Source organism: Mixophyes fleayi, chromosome 8 (genome assembly GCF_038048845.1).
Source record: "Mixophyes fleayi isolate aMixFle1 chromosome 8, aMixFle1.hap1, whole genome shotgun sequence".
Taxonomy (NCBI): domain Eukaryota; kingdom Metazoa; phylum Chordata; class Amphibia; order Anura; family Limnodynastidae; genus Mixophyes; species Mixophyes fleayi.
Genome location: NC_134409.1, coordinates 66896255 through 66916834, shown reverse-complemented (window position 1 = coordinate 66916834; position 20580 = coordinate 66896255). Strand labels below are relative to the sequence as shown.

At 38.2% G+C, this 20580-nt stretch overlaps 1 protein-coding gene across 1 annotated transcript in view; it reads right to left on the bottom strand.

Annotated features, from left to right (window-relative positions):
• Positions 1–1534: 1534 nt before the first annotated feature.
• Positions 1535–20580, bottom strand: part of COLGALT2 (collagen beta(1-O)galactosyltransferase 2) — a 109531-nt gene continuing 90485 nt past the window's right edge. The window contains exons 8-12 of the mRNA XM_075182669.1: positions 16483–16589; positions 14183–14315; positions 13693–13820; positions 6177–6383; positions 1535–2252 (exon numbers count right to left, since the gene is read on the bottom strand). Of these exons, the coding sequence (XP_075038770.1) occupies positions 1979–2252; positions 6177–6383; positions 13693–13820; positions 14183–14315; positions 16483–16589 (849 nt within the window). The 3' untranslated portion in view covers positions 1535–1978. The remainder of the gene's footprint in view (positions 2253–6176; positions 6384–13692; positions 13821–14182; positions 14316–16482; positions 16590–20580) is intronic.

Here is a 20580-nt window from a genome sequence, read left to right as displayed (position 1 = left end):
GTACAGTGCTGTGCAAAAGTTTTACACAGATGTGGAAAAACATAGAAGAATGTATGCTGTTTTGAAGGCAGAGTGGTCACACCAAATATTGATTTGATTTAGATTTTCTTCTGTTCATTCACTTTGCATATTGTTAATTGATCAACATAAACTATTAACACTTCTATTTTTAAAAGCATTCTTACTTTGCAGCATTTGTTCCACACCTGCCTAAAACGTTTGCACAGTATTGTAGTGTCATATATACAAGACAATATTGACAGCTTTTAATAAAAGCCATATTTTCCACATAAAATATTCAATACAAACATTTCCACATTTGTTGTTTTCCCCTTTAAAAATCAAACTAGAATCATCTTTCCTACAGTATTCCAAATAGAATTGTCGATCAAATAATGCGAATAGATGTCCATGACTAATACAGTCACAACACTAATGATATAAGTACTATAAGCTAAGGGGGTCAAGCCGCAATCAGCCAACCAGAAGTGGCAAGACAGTGCCGAGGATAGTCATCATCATCATTAGTCATTGCACCATCTCTCCAGTACCTACAAGTGATACTCCTAAAAGACATATCTAGGTATGTGTCCATGTCTATTGTAACAAAGGGAGGCATTTATCTGACAAGAGGCAGAGAAAGTATAGAAACAGAATAAAACATTGGCACAGTTATGCACCTAGGTTGAGATTAAACCAGGTAATAACGTATGTGTAGTTTAAAGTTTGTTAACTTACATGATTTCCTATCGGCAAACAGACAGGGTGTGTCTGGACAAACAGAGCCACTGATGGGTGTTTTCTTTTAAAGAGAAGGTGGGTGTGTCACCTGTCCATCAAGCTAAGGCTGGGGGAGGAGTAACATGTATAAAAGCTTGATTGTGCCATTTTGTTCAGGGAGATCAATGCTGGGGAAGCTGGCTGGCCTTAAGAGAGTTAGCTATGTCTAGCTAGCGTTTAGGGTCTACAAGAAATGCTGTGAAATCTGTACGGTGTCAAAACATTTACCATCCTGACAATAAAACTACATAAAAGGAAGAAGTTGTTCGCGTGTGCTTCTGCAGTAGCGGGCTTTTGCCACACTATTTATGTTGCATTTATGTAAACACACCCACAGAATACCCAGCCTAAACTTGCCTTTCTAGTCAACAATATGAAAAAAATCTATTTACAGACATATGTCATTATTGGTACATATGCACAGTGCGGAAATTAGTATCTTATGCAAAAACAATGTTGTACATCCAATTCTAAATGAGCCCCTTAGTCCTTTGAAACCAGATTTTTTTTCTTTAATTTGCCTTTTAGCATGATGGGGAGGTTACCATGGACTATTGGCTTCTGTTTACTCTGTGGAGAGATTGGAGCTGCAAACACAAACTTAATAAAGTGGGTATTGTGAAGAAATTGCGAAAGTTCCCAGAGTTGGTGCATGTGACCCCCCAATGTTCTTCTCTATTAGAGAGCTTCTCCTTCAGTTTGATTTCATAAATCCTTCTTCTATTAACAGCAACAAATAACATGACCATTTCAGTAAAAAAAAATAATTTTATTCATATCTGTTTTCACTCCATATTTTACCTAAAGATCCACATAATCTACTTACATAATATGCACAATAATATGCACACAGATTTGTTCAAATAATTACTGATACTATTCCTTGTATCAAAGTCATTTTTTTTCAGTTTAAAAACAAATTCATTTTTCTTATTATCTGCAATCATTTGGACACACAGAACATATATTATTTTGTAATATACATAAATACAAATATGAATATATATTCTACAAAGGTTTTAACTGTATTCTTATCAAATTATTAATGGAGTAAGTCACTCAGGGAATTATTTTTCAAAGAGAGTTTTATACGCAATGTTCTATACACACTTATCTATATAAAATCATTTGTCATACTAAAATATTCACAGTAAACAACATTTTCTATACAAAATCTAGATGCTCTGTTTTTCAGTAATCATAGTTCATCCCGAGATGATGTGTCAAGTGTATTCTGAGGAGACAACGCATCCGTATTCTGTGCGTCAGTATGTATTTGACCCTGCTGCCTAGTTTTTCCTGAATATTGTCTGTCCCAGTCAGTTGTCACAGTTTCATTGTCCCAGATCGTGGATGTTTCCGTGTCACTAAAATATCCTGGTTGACCTGTATAGTGAGTTGGGTAGATAAGTAGGGGCTCCGCAGAGAAGGCTTTGAGATCCCGTGAAAGATAATAATCCTTATATTTCTCACTGTAAAAGTTAAGATAAAATTAATTTGCATGCAAACTAATATTAGTTTATAACACACACATAACATATATAACTTAACTAAAAGATAATTTTCACCAACACAGTGGAAACAGACAATTTCTTGACTTGACCAATATTCACAATAGTACAGATTATGAATACACTAGGAACCAATGGCAGTATTCACTAGCCGTTGGCTCTTATAATATACAAGTTAACCCGTGCATGATACTCATGCATTCTAGTCAAATCAAGCTACTTAAGGTGTTAAAAAGGTTCTTGTCATGCATTTGGGCCATAGCCCAGGCCTCCTCAAGGGAAGAGCGTTACTTCCTGACGTAAGCGCCCTTTTTTAACGTGGTTTTGTCCACATGTCACCACCTCATCATTCTTCTCCATCACCTCATCCTTGATTTTCATCGCCACATCTATCCAGATGTCTATCCAGACACAGGGATCTCTCTCAGCGGTCCTGAGTATCACACTCCTCTCACTCTGTCACCCCCGGCAACCACCAACCACTTCCCACTGTCACCCCCGGCAACCACCAACCACTCCCAACTGTCACTTCTCCTTCAAGAAATATATATATATATATTTTAAATCTTTATAAACACTTTTAACAATTAACAAATTAAATTAACAAATTAAAAACATCTTAATATACCAAATTTCAGCCCTTTCTGAATTTTTTTTTCCACACACACTAAGAATTTAGTAGGTCAGTGTATAACTCTGCCCAGCAGGTGGCGCTGCAGCTTGGTTTTATTTTTTCCACACACTCACACAGACAGACTAACACATGCCACTAGACATTTATATTATAGACAATCACGGTACATATTTAGATATTAGTTCACTTTCATGTGTTCATTTTCTATCTGAATAAAACAGTATGAAGAAGCCTTTATACGGCAATATTTTTTTACACGCATAGTTAGTTTTGTTGCTATACTTAAAGGATGTAATGTATGCAAGATTATATTTACAAGTGTTATATTAATTCAGTGTCATGTGGTGTGTTCTGCTCTATTTAATAGAAGCTTAACATTTTGAGTGTGTGATGAGTGATGTGCTTAAACCTTTCTCTGCCACCTTTATAGATTCTAAGTGCGCTGATAACAGGTCACACAGTGTTCTAAGCTGCGGTGTTGTCCCATGCATCTCAATGCTCCTCCAGTGATAGGCAGAAAAAATAAGTGAGTTGTAAAATCCAGATCATTTTTCCCGTAGTACCCCTGGGGTTAAAGCAAGTGTTTACATGCTCTAACATGTCTTTGAATGCACAGCCTATGGTATTGTATGTTAATAGATACCATGAAAATAGTAAAAAATAAAGAAATGAATTTCAGCTATGAGAAGAGTCACGAAAGAGCATTTTTTTTTTAAATAAAAAACATAAAATAATATAACACCCCAAGATCAAAAAGATATTTACTTGACCGTGGTACCAAAATAAAATTATTTCTAGGAAAAAGACTGTAAAAGTAGCTTTTGGTAGAGTAAAAACCATGTAGCACACAATCCTAGGGTGCAATTTTGGCACAGACCTAGCAGTAACAAACTAAACTATGAGAACCTCATGAGAGATAATGTCACACTAATTCAGCTGAAAGAAGAGTAGATTTAGTGAGCAGATTTTTTGAAACAAACATTGCAAAAGCTTTTGATATGTTTTCCACAAGCTACTAAAGAAATAAAATAATAGATCTGGGAAATTGAATTGAATCTTGGCTTTATATAGCACACACTCGAGCTGTTATTGAACAATATTCACTACTGAGAGCTAAGGATGTAAGCAGGGAACCACGTTCGTAGTACTTTGATATGTCCTTGTTTTCCCAGGATAGATCTTTTCACAAAAAATATCTAACAGTGCTCATTTTCAATATATTCTCCTCCATAACTGCTGCACAAAAATGAACATTATAAGCTGGATAGGTTCCTTTAGTTATTTTCAATTTTTTTAATTTTAGGTGGTGTCACAGCATGAATAAATAATTAGGTTTTGTGGTTTTTAATTGCAACATTAGCCTGTGTGTGTCAAATTTAGCATTTGCTAGCTATTCAACCCACTGAGCAGCTGATGATATTTAATCTGTAGAAAGCACAGTCTGATGTATCAGCAAAGCTTGAGAAGTTTGCCTATCGCCAGCACCCAATCCAAGCTGGTGACAGAGGATGGCTTTCCCCAAACCGGGAGACCCGCTGCTCTGATTTACCTGCTCCTACTTTAGAAATTGGATATGAATGGCTTTAGCATTTTATCAACCAACAATCAAAGATAATCATCAAGTGAACATTTATCTCATATCTGAAATGAAAAAAACACATGAGAACAACCACAGTAGGCGGATTCCTGGCACATTGTAGCCTCACGTTGCTGGGGCATAGATTCTATTCTGACCAGAGCTGTGATATACCGTAATCAATTATAATAATGGTGTTCAAGAATATATGTCTGAGCTAAAGGCCCAAATGACACAGTATCTCTGTCATTAACAAAGAACTATGGACAGATTTAAACTTCTCCCTTCCCCTTCCAATTTTATATTAAAGTGGGGCATGAAATCCTCATATTACTCTTGTACCTACATAATGGTTTTTATTGATGTATATTCGTTTAGCAACATGATGCAGAAATCGTATTCTAAACTAATTTTATGTTGGTATCACACTTATCTGGTCTTGAAAGCTACCTTTCTAGGGTAATTTCATCTGTCCTGAATAAGCAGCTTTAAGAGAGGAATAGTCTTCAATCTATTGGTCAGCCGATCTACAGGCAATAGCATAATATTATGGAAATGTAGATCTCAAATTTACATTAATACCTTTTGGCAGCTAATGATCAATGATTAATACATAAGTATATTTAGAAATATATTATGTCTTAATTTTAATATGAAAAGTATTTGCCCACAAGTGATATTGGCTGAATGGACGAAATAGTTTGAAATCAAATTCCAGTGAATGGCAAACCACTTGTGCAAGTGAACAGATGGTTTGTGTCTATGTACAGTTACGAGTTGATCAGATTTGTAGGCACAAGCCCTGTAACATATATTTTTGTACACCCAGCGCACAGCACTCCTTAAATTCTAGAATGTAGGATGCAAATTGGTACCAATAAAAATGTAATTGTTTTATTAACACAATAGATAAAATCATGCTATTTGTGTGAATAAAAGTCCCACCCTATTCTGTAAAACTCATTCTGTCAGTACATAAAATTGCTTCAATATTGACTGCAGTAAGACTGGTGATTACATAGACATGTGCAGATTATGATAGTAGCAACTCAGTAGATATCATAGATATCTGCTGCTTTGCATCTCCTATCGTTTTACTGAGCACTCCCCATAACAATGTATGGGGTGTGCTCAGTAACGATATTTAACAATAAATGTAATTAACTTTTCAAACATGTTTATGTACATCAGCTGAAGCTGGCATACATTATCATTAATGAAAAATTTCAGTGCTGTCAGCTCTGCTCCGAAGAGCAGAGCTGGACGGCGGATGTGTGGAGGGATCACATGATCCCTCCCTGTCACTCACCGCTCACTCTCTGCAACTATAGTTGCAGAGCGAGAGCAGAGATGTCTGTGCGCATGCCCGAGGGTTTCACTCGGCGCATGCGCACTGGAGTCAGAAGAAGAGCCCCGTTGACCGCATACTGCTCTGGGAACGAAGCAGCAGGGGTAAGTATGTTTTCCACTTCACAGGAACAGCAGTTTTTCGGAACTACTGTTCCTGTGTTGCTTTTTTAATAAATATGAGAAATAGTTCAATCCTTATCAATGCGATAAGGATTGAAAACTATTTTTCATATTTTGATTTTAACTAATTAAAGAAACATAGCCTAAAGGAAAAAGGAGTTTAACATTCACTGTTTTTATCTTTGAATAAAATGGATATACTTACACTGGATGCTTGTTATACATAACTGGGAGGAATTCATCCACTGGCAACATCTTGGTCAGGGGTTTTGCATCAAGAAGTTTCTGGGCTCCCTGCTGAGATATGGCATAACCCAGAGTCCAGTATGAATAATCTGCTTCAACTAAATTCATCACGTTTGGAACAGCCTTTTCCGGACGTTCCACCTGCATTCTTTTCCGTCCAATGTAGCTAGAGAAACCCAATAATAGGCAACAATATTACTACACATAAAACACTAACATGAAGTATCCTAATAAAATAATATGGCAAGAAAGTAATAATAGTTGCAAACTCAAATAGAAAATATATTTTTATTAATGATGATGAATTATAAAGTCGACGTCTGATTGGACATATGCGACGCTCCGGCGAATTGAGAGCCTAGTGATTTTGATGTGTTAGCCATGCCCCAATTACGCATTTGGCACGCCCCCAAATGCATGACCACACCTCCGAAAAATTTTGCGCCGCCGTAAGGCAGCGCAATTTTTTTTAGCATACTCGACTATAAGGGGGGCCCCATGAATTTGTTGTACCGGGGCCCTGAATTCCTCTTGGCAGCCCTGACTGCCACCTTAACTTCAAAAATATATATGTTTGTACAGATAATATAATATACATGATATAGTATATATAATGTACCTAGGCAGTTTCTTGGAAGTAGTTTCTATTCCAAATAAACAAACTTGCCACTTACTAAAATTGTTCAAAGTTTTTCATAAATTACTGACCTGAAATAATCATAACCTTGTGGAACCAGGAGTTTGTACTCGTGGTTTGATTTTTTTTTTATTTGATTTTTTACAGAAACCAATCTGAGCATCTTCTATGAATAGAATAACTTGATGCTTTCAGAGGTGTTTTCTCCGGGGTGCTGGTGGGAAGGTGGGTTACAGTGATCTGTGTTATGTGTAATCTAAAGAATGGACTCCAGTTTTACTGTGTAAATTCATCAGTGCTATTGTGCTGTACCCGGCTAATTTTATTATTTTTCCTAACCATAGAGGAAATAAACAACATAAGACCTGGTATCAGGAGGAAAAAGGCTTTGTTGCCTGAGACCATTATCCTCTGATTTATGCAATTTATTAATTCCTTTAGGAACAATATGTTTCTTTGTGTCTACTCTGGGCTTGCTCCAAGGATCTCTTTTCTTTTGTAATTTCATTACATAAGGCATAGTTATATAACAATGCCTTAAATTTACCATAATTGCTTGTTTCAACCATTACCTGTAGTAGCATTTCATCATTATCATCATCACCATTTATTTATATAGCGCCACTAATTCCGCAGCGCTGTACAGAGAACTCACTCACATCAGTCCCTGCCCCATTGGAGATTACAGTCTAATTTCCCTAACACACATACACACACGCAGACAGATAAACACACAGACTAGGGTCAATTTGTAAGCAGCCAATTAACCTACCATTATGTTTTTGGAGGAAACCTGAGCACCCGCAGGAAACCCACACAAACACGGGGAGAACATACAAACTCCACACAGATAAGGCCATGGTTGGGAATTGAACTCATGACCCCAGTGCTGTAAGGCAGAAGTGCTAACCACTTAGCCACTGTGCTGCTCACTGCAGAGCCGGAGTTAGACCTCATGGGGCCCTAGGCAAGATACTGGTTTGGGGCCCCCTCCCTGAAAAAATCCATAGCACTATAGTTTTTTAGCATAACATATACCCCTATTCAGGGGCTGGCTGGCATACTTTAGCCCGGGGGGAGGGCAAGCATATAGCACTGGCCCATAAGTAGCAGCCCATTTTTAAATGGTGGTCTCACCGCGGGCCCTGGGAGGGCCCTCTGGGGACCACTGGGCCCTAGGCAATTGCCTAGGTTGCCTAGTGGTAAAACCGGCCCTGGCTCACTGGAATGTACCTTGTGATAAGAACATAAAACTTAAACGTCCTTGGGAAAAAACTGGGTTTCTTGTACTTTAATATGGATTTAATTGTTTGAAGGTTAGTACCATGTAAAAATAAAACTGACCAAAATACAACTTGCTAAAAAAATAAAAAAGGGCTTTAGTGTTCTCCATTTTCATAGTGGAATTTTTGTTTCTTATATACATATTCAATATTGCATTTATAATTGAATGTAAAGATGCAACTTTTGTGCACATAATATATGATGTCTCAAAGATCCCTTATCCTTTCTATTAAGTATGTTTTTTGTGTGCTGTGTTTGTTTCTAGACTGTCTGTCTTCTGGTCCTGGATGGCCATTCCCACCACAACATCTGAGCTAAATACACTGTATTTACCTCATGGTGCATTAGTATTCTGGTATTTCCTGCATCATTACTGTACATCTGCTACAGTTCTGTTACTGTTTATGTATGTCTGCAAGCTATTCAAGGTCTACATCTTCATTGTTTTCATGTAAAAATCATTGTTATAGAGAGAGCCTCTATTTTGCTACGTCCATGTCAAGAAACTTATTGTTCATATTCTAAAATATACAATCACAAACATTAAATCCTGAAACAGTTGTGGCCAGGGGTGAATTGGGCAGAGGCCTTATGAGGCTGTAACACTTTTTGTTTTTCTCATTCTTAGAGGGGAACGGGGGGGGGGACTAGGGGGCGATCAAAATCATTGGTGGTCAGTGGACAGCAACAGACAGTCAATCGCTAGGCTACCTGTTGCTCTATGGGGTCCCAGAGTGCTGTGCAGCAGACGGGAAGTCTCACTTCACATCCGGTCTGCCTGATCTGAGGAGCGATGCCGGCCAGAGCAACTGAATGTAAGGGGTGGGGGGTGCTGCCTATTCTAAACTATAGGGAGGGAGGTGGCTGTCTATACAAAAACATAGGAAGGAAGATGGGGGCTGTCATGCAAAACTATAGGGACGGAGATGGGGACTGCCATACAAAACTATAGGGAGGGAGATGGGGACTGCCATACAAAACTATAGGGAGGGAGAGGGAGATTGCCATACAAAACTATAGGGAGGGCCTGCTATAATGTGTGAGGGGAAAAGGGATGTATATTGCTATAATATGTGAGGGATTGGGGGGGTTTGATATATTCTGTGATATGAGGGAAGGGAGGGGGCTGTCTTAATAGTACTTTGGTGGGAGGTAGGCTATTAATATAATGGTGTAGTTTAGATGGGGGCTAATTATTTAATGGGTGCTATTTTATTTGTGGGATGATGGTGGGGCAATTTAATTTATTGGTGGGGCCTATTAAATTAAGATGGGGTGACAGGACCTTTAATTTAATGCTGGGGTGGTTTGGGGCTATTAATTGAATGTGAGGCTGAGGTCAGGGAGGAGGGCTATTTATTAAATGTGAATATTAATTATTTAATGCCGAGGATGATTCTGGGAAATGATTATATTAAACGTAAATGCTATTCATTTATTGCTGGGGCTGTTTGGAGGGAGGCAAATCGGTTTATTTATTAAATGGGAATATTATTGCTTTGATGTCAGGGCTGGTTTGAGGGAAATAGATCTATTTATTAAAGGCAGAGTTGCGGGCAACTAACATTATAAGTATAAGGCAAAAAAACATTAGTCTTGCAAACTCAATTTAGCCCAAAGTCTGCAGTTACCATCTGCCTATATAGGCAAGATGTTGCTGAGGAACATTCTATAGGTACGAGCAACGTGGCAGTTTTGCCTGTGTATTTGTCTTAAATGTTTTTAAAATGATAACCCTCCTGTCTTAAGTGCCTCAGGCCCCCCAGAGCCTCATTTCAGCTCTGGTGATACTTGATTGGTTCTTGCATTGATTCCATTACCTGCCTTCTACCTTGCACTAGTCCCATTTCTAGATCACTTTGTAAAACATATGACCAGCCCCCATTGCACTGACAATATTATTAATCCTTCCACCTTTGTACTTAGTATATCACCAGCAAACTCTTGGAATAGCTATTCCCTTCACTTATACCATTGTCTGCCAAATCTCCCTGCACTGTTATTAATTGAAGCCACCACCAATCCCTGGGCACATTTCGGACTCATACACAATTGTTACAAAATAAGTGTTTTCTTGCAGATGTTTGCAAAACTTCTCCTTTGTGGTGATCACACTGGATGGCCATTTATTATAAGAATTATTTTTAATGTCTTTTTTTGAAACACACAGTACACATATTCATATATTATATATAGAGAAATTTGTCTGGTGGTTTGCATCTCAGGACATCAGGGAAAGATGCAACAGTGGGGTAAGGTGCTCATATGCTGCTTTGGCAGACTGATCAAATACAATTGTGCCAACATGTTTCATAATCGTTAAACTTATTAAACAAAGTCAGATATGTTTCTAAGAAGAGCATTATGGAAGTATATGTTAGTAGTCAACTAAACAGATCACCCAAAAAGGATTCATGTATTTTTATAGCAGAGGACTAGCAGCTTTTTCCCTGCATTGCTTTAGAGATGACCCACTGTCTCTTAAGTCATCACATCCAGGTTTTCCTAAATGTTACTACAACCAAATTCCAGTAGTTCTAAATCCCGCCTACTTTTGTGTTCGCCGCACCTCCAGTTGACTTGGTTCCACCCACATGAGGCCACTTTTAAGAATTTTTTCCAGGGCCACTTTAAGTTCCCAATCCGCCCCTGGTTGTGGCTCTCTTTAATCCATATTTCAGACAAAGGGTTATTTCCTGTGGCGACACTACCACCACGACCCTTCCGGATATGCTTTTAGAAAGTTGAGGCATAGATAACCCCATAGTGTTTGGGCTTATTGCATGAACAATGTCCAGCTGTTCAGCACTCAGGCGAAGGGGCAGGTTCGCTTTCTGTATCATCTGGGCCTGTTAGCGCAGTTGAAACGTGTCTGCAAACACTGTTACCAATAAACTTGATCATTTCCCTATTGATGGCCAGTTGTGTGCTATGTCACAGCATGTTGGACCATCATTAGTATCAGCTAGAGCCAGGGGACAACATAGCCTAAGGGAATAAAACAACAAATGAATAAATACCTTCTGCTTTCTGGCTGTGCAGCAAAAGTCATGGTTAAGCCTCATGAAAGTATCCAACAGTTACAACACTCACTAAACAGAACAGGTGTGTTTAACCAGAAAGCCGTAGCAGAATGGTAGACTTCAGTTAGGTAGCACTAAGGGCCTTATTTAGAGTATGACCCATTTTGACCTCAGAACATACACGTAAAGGATCTATTGCAAAAAAAAGTACTTGTGTGAGTGTGTTGAGTCCCACGTATCTCCATATGTCTTCAAAACTGAAGTATTTCTGTATGTGCCTTACAAATGTGTATACCCCCAATGACAGTGTACAAGTGCGACTTGACTGTGTAGTAGTAAATCTGCAAATCACATTACCCAATTTCTACACAATATAATAATGTAATGAAGTGAGTATATTGTCTTGACAGTTATTAAATGGTAAAGTTGCATTTTCCATGTTAAATGTAATTAAATACAAATGCCCCAACAATGTGTTATTTACCCCTTTAAAAATCAAAAGGGAATCTTCTTTCCTGCAGTAGTTCAAATGGACATTGGAAATGTCAAGTAAGTAATGCAAATAGATCGCCGTGACTTGATATAATATAGCCACAACGCTTATGTTTATATTATTAGCTGGAGGGGTCCACCAACAGAAGCGGCTAGTGCTTGTCATTATCATCCTTGTATATCACTGCACCAGTTTTTCAGTACCTGCAAGACATACTCCTCCTAAGAAACATATCTGGGGATGGGTCAAAGACAAATTATTTTGTATCTCCAGTAGGCATTGCAGGCCCTTACTGTACTCAAATAATGCTTACCTGCCCCCTTTCTGCCTCTCCAGGCATAAGGGGCCACAGGTCTAAGGTACATACAAAAAAATTATTTTTATGACCATGTGCAGTATTAGAATATATATATCAAAGCTACAAAAATTGATGTACCCCCAAATCTAAATGAGGCACTACACCAAGGTTGCTACACTGGACTCTCAATGTCATCACCACACTGAAAGTGCAATGGAGTCACAGCCAGAAGTGTGACTTGAATTTAGAATGTAAATCTGCAGGGTCAAGGAAGGAAGCAGAGTTCTGTGGTCATAAACAAAGTGACTGTCACCATTGTAAGCATTTACAGCAGCCCTGTTCTACAAGATCACTATAGTGTGAGGGGACAGAAGATGCTAGGAACACATTTTCATGGGCAGCAGAATCAATATAAATCAGACGTTTTATATGTATGTATCAATATAAATGTATCAATATAAATGTATTTACATGTTGATAGATGCTTCAGAGACCTCCTTTTATTCACCTAGCTTGATTGTTTGCAGAGATGGCTGGGGTCATAGAAGGCAATTTAATTGCACAGCCCACAAATGCTAAAATACTGGAACATTTCTTTAGGCACAAAGGCCAATAGCTGTGTCCATCCAAGGGCCATCATATTCACTTTAGGGGAAAATAAATCAAATCAATACTTTTCATAAGCCATGTTTGGGAGACATCTTTGTAGCCAGTGGAACCAGCCACATGACAGGTGTCATCAACATATACCATCCGAATATATGTGGAAAATGATACCATGCTTGGTGGACTTATCATATTTCTGCCATGTTTTAGAAAAAAGTTATGATGTTTATAGACTTCAGTATAAGAACTGTGTTTGAACAGAAAGCAACAAAACGTTTGTAAAACAAAGTAGCATACTAGCACATTTCTTTCAGTGATGTAACAGAGAAAGGGGGTAGGTGGGCAAGTAAGATGTTTTTTAAAGGAAATTTAATTATTTTAGAAATCAGTCAGTTTCCTACTGAGGATCTGTCCACCTTCTAACCTTCCCCCAAGTGTAAGATTACCTGAAAAGTATGCAAGTGTAGTTTTTCTGTTTCTCTGTTTAATTTTTGTGAAGTGAAGACTTCCTAAGAGTGTCAGTTCTTGAACTAAATCTTAGTGACTGAGAGATGTCATTTTCTGGGATTTTAATAATTTTTAGACAAACCGGGTTGTTTTGCTTTGATTAACTCTTTCTCAACAACCTGTGACACATGCCCAGGTAGATTTTGTTGTGACAGTCATTGATATGAATGAAGCTGCACTGACTAATAATTGTTTTCCCCCACATCAGTAGAGGCTAAGTTAATCCCTATTAATGTGTGGTCAGCCAGGGAGTCCCCAGGTCTCCCCTTATATCAGCCAATCACATTTCAGACATTTCATAACACAGCTTGTGACTGGCAGTGTCAATCTATTCTCCAACCAGGCCACCAAGTAGAGCAGTATGTGTAGTCTCGTATGAATTTTTATAGCCAGTGGTTTACAAGAAGATTATTTTCCCAAGGATTAAAAAAACAACAAGATTTATCTGTAAATTAAAAGAAAAAGATGTTTACCTTTGTAATGCAAATGTGAAACATTCCCCTTTGGATTACAAGGACAAAAGTTTCCCCTTTTGATTACTCACCTTGAAATACATGAATATATATATATTTTTATTAAAAAATTGGTGAACAATGTTTTTTATTTTAATAAAAGTGTATCACTTACATTAAGTCCCAGTCTAGCTCAGTCATTTCGATATCATTCATCAGCTTTATTAGTTTGCTCCTAAACTGGAACTCAAATCGGACATCATCCTCTATAACCAGAGCTTTCTCAAGGCCCCTTTCAGTTACCTGAAATGATATGGTCAGACAAAGGGTTATTATCAAAGTAAATTATATCATGTTGAATGTCTTAGACTCAATAAAAAGTTAGCAGCAAATGTAGATGGTCTGATGCTCACTGTAGCAAACAATAATTTTGTGTAGAATTTCTGAGCTGCTTAAGGGACAGTCGTATGAGTGAAAGAGCCACAGGAAAGACAGATAACAAAAAATAAATATGAAATAAGACTCACATGAAGCTTTAGCTAAAATATCGTAGCAATAGCTATGAAGTCCAAAAATCCTGTGTCCCAACTATATAATATAAATATAATAATTTATTCTGAATTCTGCATTATTGTCAGTGACTTATCAGAACTGAATGAATTTACCTCTTTCCATACATAATAATGGCTGAGGAAGCATCCAATTTCCCCCCTTGTCAGCGTTCTCCCAGAGTACGGGTCATGGTATCCTGGTATCATGTCTATATTCATAGTTTTTAGCTGACTTTCATTCAGTGCCCTGAAAATATATATACAAAAAAAGTTTAGTAATCAAAACACTTATTTGTAGGTGGTGAAAGTACCTTGAAGGAACACTTAAAAAAAGACCTCGGCTCTATTGAGGGGGGGGGGGGGGGTGGTTGGCGTGACCTGGCATTACTGGGCCGCCTAGCTGCACCCCTTCAATTTAATTTTGGGATAATGTGTTATATAATTTGCAGAGCAGAAGGAAATGGAGATGGACACAATTAGGGGGTGGTGTGAGCAACAGATGGACAAGTGAGAGATCCAGGGATGTGGAGCACACCTAGCGCAGACAGGGGAAAGAACACCAGATGCTAAAATGATTAAATCAAACTAATGGAGGGTGAGAAGGAAGGTGCAGCCTGAGGATGTATCTTTCTGGCATAGTGAGCATGCTAATGCACAATGTTATTTACTTGTCTATTTCTACAGTATTGTGTAAAAGGATGGTATATACATATTTAGTTATATTTAGCTTCCAAATAATATGTGCTACTTCAAATGAAATTAATAGGGTGATAGGCTAATTGTTATGTCACAGTAATAAATTAGTTTTATATATCCATTATCATGTCCTGGATAAAATGGAATTTCTCCTTATATATTGGTTTTGCCACAGTCTCCCAGGGTTCACTGTAATGAGTCAGCATGGGGTTCCCACAGCTGAATGGGGTTATTGTATGCAGGGGCTGGCTGTGCTGAAGGGGGGGGGGGGCATGGGGGCTTCTGCCACGCGGGCCGTTCCCATAGTGCGCTATCTTGGGCTGGGTCACTGGGCCACCTGCATTTTTCCCTTTAAAATAGGCTGCTGAGTCGGATCTTGCACCCAGGGTAAAATTTGCCAACCCTCCCCTGCTTATATGACATTATTTATTTCTGTAGGATGAATCAACATAAATAAACTCACTCTTAGATAACACCCTTTCTATTTGCTTGTTAATTTTGCTCAAAATAGCAGATAATTCAATTAAATCCTGTTTCAGAAGACATGTAGGACAAAGTGGCAGAGTGATGTGGTACAAGGGAAAAAACAGTGTTTGCAGTATAATGAAATGCTGAAACTTTACCTAGGACTCCATTTGGTCTTAATGCAACTGTTTATCAATTTCATATATATATTCTGTCTAAAACATGGATATTTTTACAAAATGTTTCTTTTTTAATCATTAAACCACCTCGCATTTGAAGTTTACTAGTATTTAAGAAGAGTGAGAAAAGATTTTCGCCCTAATTCATCTTCAAACTCACTGTGAATGCAAATTGCTTTTTTAAAATGAGTACGAAACCTGCGACTGCATTTTATATCCCAGTGATTGTCAAGATATGTTTCCATTGGAATCTGGATATAAATACTCCTTGCTTAAACAGTACTTGTCGTATGTTAACAGACAGAACAGGACACAGGATACACACAATCATATGTGCAATATCAAGTCCCATCAGAACGTATGCAAAAATAATTTTTTTTGCAAAAAAAAAAATGACCAACTCATAATACTATATTCATTAATATAAATATTGTGTTTTTTCTTTCATTTTTTTTACATTAAATACATAAGTAAGGATGTTTTTAATTTGTACTGTACATACAATACATTTTTAGAGACTTTCTTTCTTGCAAACACATGTCCTATACTGTGCTATCAATCGACACTCAACGTGTCATTTTTAAAGCAAAGAAAATGCCGTGACAGTCATCACTATCAGTCGGCTCTTACACCTGCCCTGTAGCTGGTATAAATGATTTGGCTAAAAATCGCATAGTTAAGAGATACCAGACCTTGAATCGGCCGCATCGGCACACCCATACTGTACAATGCCTATGTTCATCCACCCCTTTCCTCCCCGTTTCACTCTTCAAGTCGTAGGCAGTAGTAAGTGTCATCTGCATTCAGACATGAATTGCATGTAACTGCGTCCAGTGGCGTAAAGTCAGTTTCTGAGCATGTGCAGAGCAATTTCACGCAAGATACGGCACATGAAGGGACTTAGGTCCGAAAATGAATCAGGCCCTCTGTGTCACCACAATTTACTCATTGATTGCTTTCCAATCCTTTCTGTTTTATAGACAATGATATATAATATATAAATATAAGAAATGTTTTTCAATATTAAGCATACTAAAATGCAATATGATATTAAGCAGCATTTAAAAGACTCACTTGCCATCAACAGCATCAAATATCTTCACCTGCATTTCTTGCTCATACAGACTACGAAGCATTCGGACTCGACGATCTTGGCGACGTTTTAGATTGATCATGAAAATCTACAGGGAAAAAAAAAGTTAACTATGAATTTAATTAAAAGGTAACTATTTGTGTATATTTAATGGGACATCTTACATTTAAGACCAGTGCATAGTACAATATTATAACATATACTGGTGTACAGCGCTGCGGAATAAGTGGCGCTATATAAATAGATGATGATGGAGAGAAGGGGTGGCAAGCAGGTCTAACTGTTATTTTCAATAATCTGACATTCTGATCTTGCCACACATATACTATATGGACAAAAGTATTTGGCCACATCTGTTAATTATTGAGTTCAGGTGTTTCAATCAGACCCGTTGCCAGAGGTGTATAAAATCAAGCACTTAGCCATGCAGTCTTCATTTGGAACATTTGTGATACAAAATGGGTCGTGCTGAAGAGCTCAGTGACTTCAAGCATAGTAATGTGATAGGATGTCACCTTTGCAATAAGATGGTGTCAGGCGCTGACTCTGCACTGACACTAGGTGCGAGAGACAGCCGCCTGCTTGCCCCGATCTTCACGTCTCCTTGCCTAGCAAGGGGACGCTTCTGGCTTCCATTGTTACACTGCGCGTACATGCTAGGCAATGGGCCATTATTCGGCTTCCTGTCGGCGGTCAGCTGGTCTGATCGCCAATTAACGCCCACCTATCAGGGTTAATCCCTGGGGTTAAATAGCAGCCTCTGGCAGCACTAGGGTGCCAGAGTATTGATTCTTACACCTGCTCCGGCATCTTTTCTGTTTACCTGAACCTGCTTCCTTGTGAATCAGCTTTCTCCTTGAGCTCCCTTTGGATTAAGGTGCCAAAACGCATCGCTAGTGCCGGCTCTCTGACTCCTGGCTTGCTTTTGACTCTGCTTTGGACCACCCCTTGTACCTCGCTTCCCGGCTGGTTCTGACCCAGTTTGACTGACTACACAGGAGGCTGTCTCGGAGAACCACGACCTGCGCATCCTCCTTCAGCAAAGTAAAAACTCCCTTGCAGGGGTCCCTGGTCAACACCGGGGGTGCGTTAGACTCCGTGCCTCCCTGACTTCTTCGCAAATCATGACAGATGGTTCATGAAATTTCATCCCAGCTGGAAATTCCACTATCAATGTATCTACAAACATGATTTATACTCAAGACAGATTGCTCTGCCACAACATTTTTAATTCGGCTGTGAAAACAGAGGGTCAAAGCATTTTGAACATAGCAAAAGCAAATTCACTAAGTATCATCAATTGTTTTCGCCCAGGATAGTTCTGCTAATAAATTAGTGTGGCCAATAGCAGCAGAGGACATTGCCCCAGGTTAAATGGATTATGTTGGCAGGAATGCTATTCATTTATTCATTAAAGTAATTGAAAATCAAAAAAATAAAAATGAGTTGGCATCTGCAAAATTAGTGAATCAGCAACTTTAAGTTTAAGTTTTAACCATGGATGCTTTTAATGTATAAAACTAAAAACTTCACAGTGATCATCTTTTGATCCATAGCAAGAAAGCTGCCTTAAGTTTTAAGTCTTCTAATTTAGCTTTGGAACACCTGGGGATAATTAGTACAAGCCTATAAACAGCAACTCTTCAATTAGTAGAATTACATTCTTGCACTGGAATCCTTGGAATTGTGTACTGCTCACTACCTCAAACAACTTTTTAATGTCTACCCTGCAGTAGCCCCTCCAGCTTCCTCTGACCTTTGAAATTTTAGACTAAGTTATCCGTGTTAATTCTTTATTTTAACTTGCAAAATTGGATTCTAAAATGAGGTGCCTCTGGGGCACACACACATCCTCCCTTTCCTCTTGTGTCTATGTACCCTGAGCACTAACATTAATATAAATGATCCCCATACTATAACTGTATGTGCCTTGTGCCTGAACAGCAACACTATGGAACATATATAATATAAGCAGTGGACACCCATCAGGATGCCATTTGTTTTTCAAAAAAATTATCAAATGGAGATTCTATGGGGTCTAATTTTCAAGACCTGGCATAACGATAATTTTCTATTACTGCTTATCGCAGTGTGAAAATCCTTTTTTGCCCAATCTATGTAGACAATGTTGCAGAGACAACTGAGTGATGGTCGGACCAGTGTAGTGTCCCTCTGTGGATGGGTGAGACAGTTTGCTGGCTCGTGCATTCACATTTGAGCTTTCCGTTCAAGATTCAAGAAGAAAAGTTTTAAAAAATATATTTGTAGTTACCTGGGCTAATTTAATACAAAGGTAACTCTCCTTATTAAAATCATTATCCCATGACACAAACTCCTGCATAAGATTATATTCTAGTTTCCCATTTATTCTCTAAATTGGAAAGAGACAGGTTTGGTGTGGAATATTATAAAATCCGGAAAAAAAGGCTTTACACCACACTTTATAATTACATTCTCAACTCCGGCAATACTCAAAACAGGTTCAATGAAGCCAAAATCAGTGCCTAGGCAAAGACCACACAGAAGTTCATACAGGCCAATTTCCCTCCTACATCAGAATTTTAAAATTCTTACGAAACTCTTTGCAAATAGGTTACAAATTATTTTGCCACTTCTGATATTGTCTATTCCACCAAGCTTTGTTAAACATAAAGAATTAATAATGGGAATTAAAGCAGCCATCACAACCACTCATTCAAATAAAGCCAATGACAATATCATAGTTAATCTAGATGGTGTAAAGGCCTTTGACAAAATTGCATGGTCCACTCTTACTAGACTTTTAAAATTCCAACTTTTGAAGCAATATTTTGGAACCTCATCCGTATCATATATTCTAATCCGATAACACATGTAATGGTCAACAGCATTAACTCAAGCACCTTGACCTTAAGCTAGGTACACACTACACGGTTTTCGTCCAATAATCGGCTCAATCAGCCAACATACGACCGCTCGTTCAAAAGTCGGGTCAGTAAGTGTAGTGACACGATGGTCGAAAGTCTGCCCAGATGGACGATTATCGCCTCATTTGGTTTGTCGTACCGTTTAATATTTTTGTTACAATCTCGTTTCCGTTGTGTAGTGTGTATAAACTTCCGACCAATCCAGTGAGTACGAAATTACAATCATTGCTCACGACAACATGGCTGTAAAAAGTCGCTAAAGGGACGTCCGCTCTTCCCTTTATCGTCCTAAACAAGGCTAGTGTGTATGCAGTCCATGGACAGAGCGATCGGACCATCGATCGCATGTAAAATCGCTCTGAATAAAAAGTTGGTGGAAATTTCTGTAGTGTGTACCCAGCTTTACAGAGAGGGTGCAAGGCAAGGCTGTCCACTTTCCCCACTACTCTTTAATCTGGTCCCTTAATCAGACAGTAATCCTATTAAAAGATTTCTATGGTTTTGGGTTGGAAGTAGAGGACTAAAAGGTCAAATCATCTATTAATTTTTACTGCAAACCGTAGACCATCCCTTCCTGTGAAAATAGACATAATAAACAAATGTACATCTCTTATGGGATGAAGCTTTAGAAATGACTGGTCACGCAAGGTCTGGCTGGCATAATACATTCACGTTCCTCTGGGCCCAAAAACATATAACCTATTTAGGCATAAAATCATCATCACCTCACATCATAGCAATCAATACAACTACAACATCAAACTGGTCGTTTAGCAAATAACGGAGGAATTAAATGCATTGCAATACTTGAGCATTAATTTCCCAAGCCACTGCAACCTGGTCAAAATGTCCACCTTTCTTAAAATATTATGCAAACCAATGCCCTTCTGTTAAAAAGAGCAGACCTTCAAAAATTAAATAGAAGTTTTACAAACTTTATATAGAAGGGGGATTAACATTATATTGATTAAATTACAGCAAATTACATAGAGAAGAAAGGTCAGCTTGACAAAAAAAAAAATATTTTTCTACTGTCTTTCAACATTGATTTGCTGTGGACTGTATTAGAAATAAAACACATACACGGATACGATGTTTGATTCGATGCACTCCTGTATTGCTCAGCTATGCTTTGCATGCACCTTCCAACAAACCCAAACAACACAACATAGA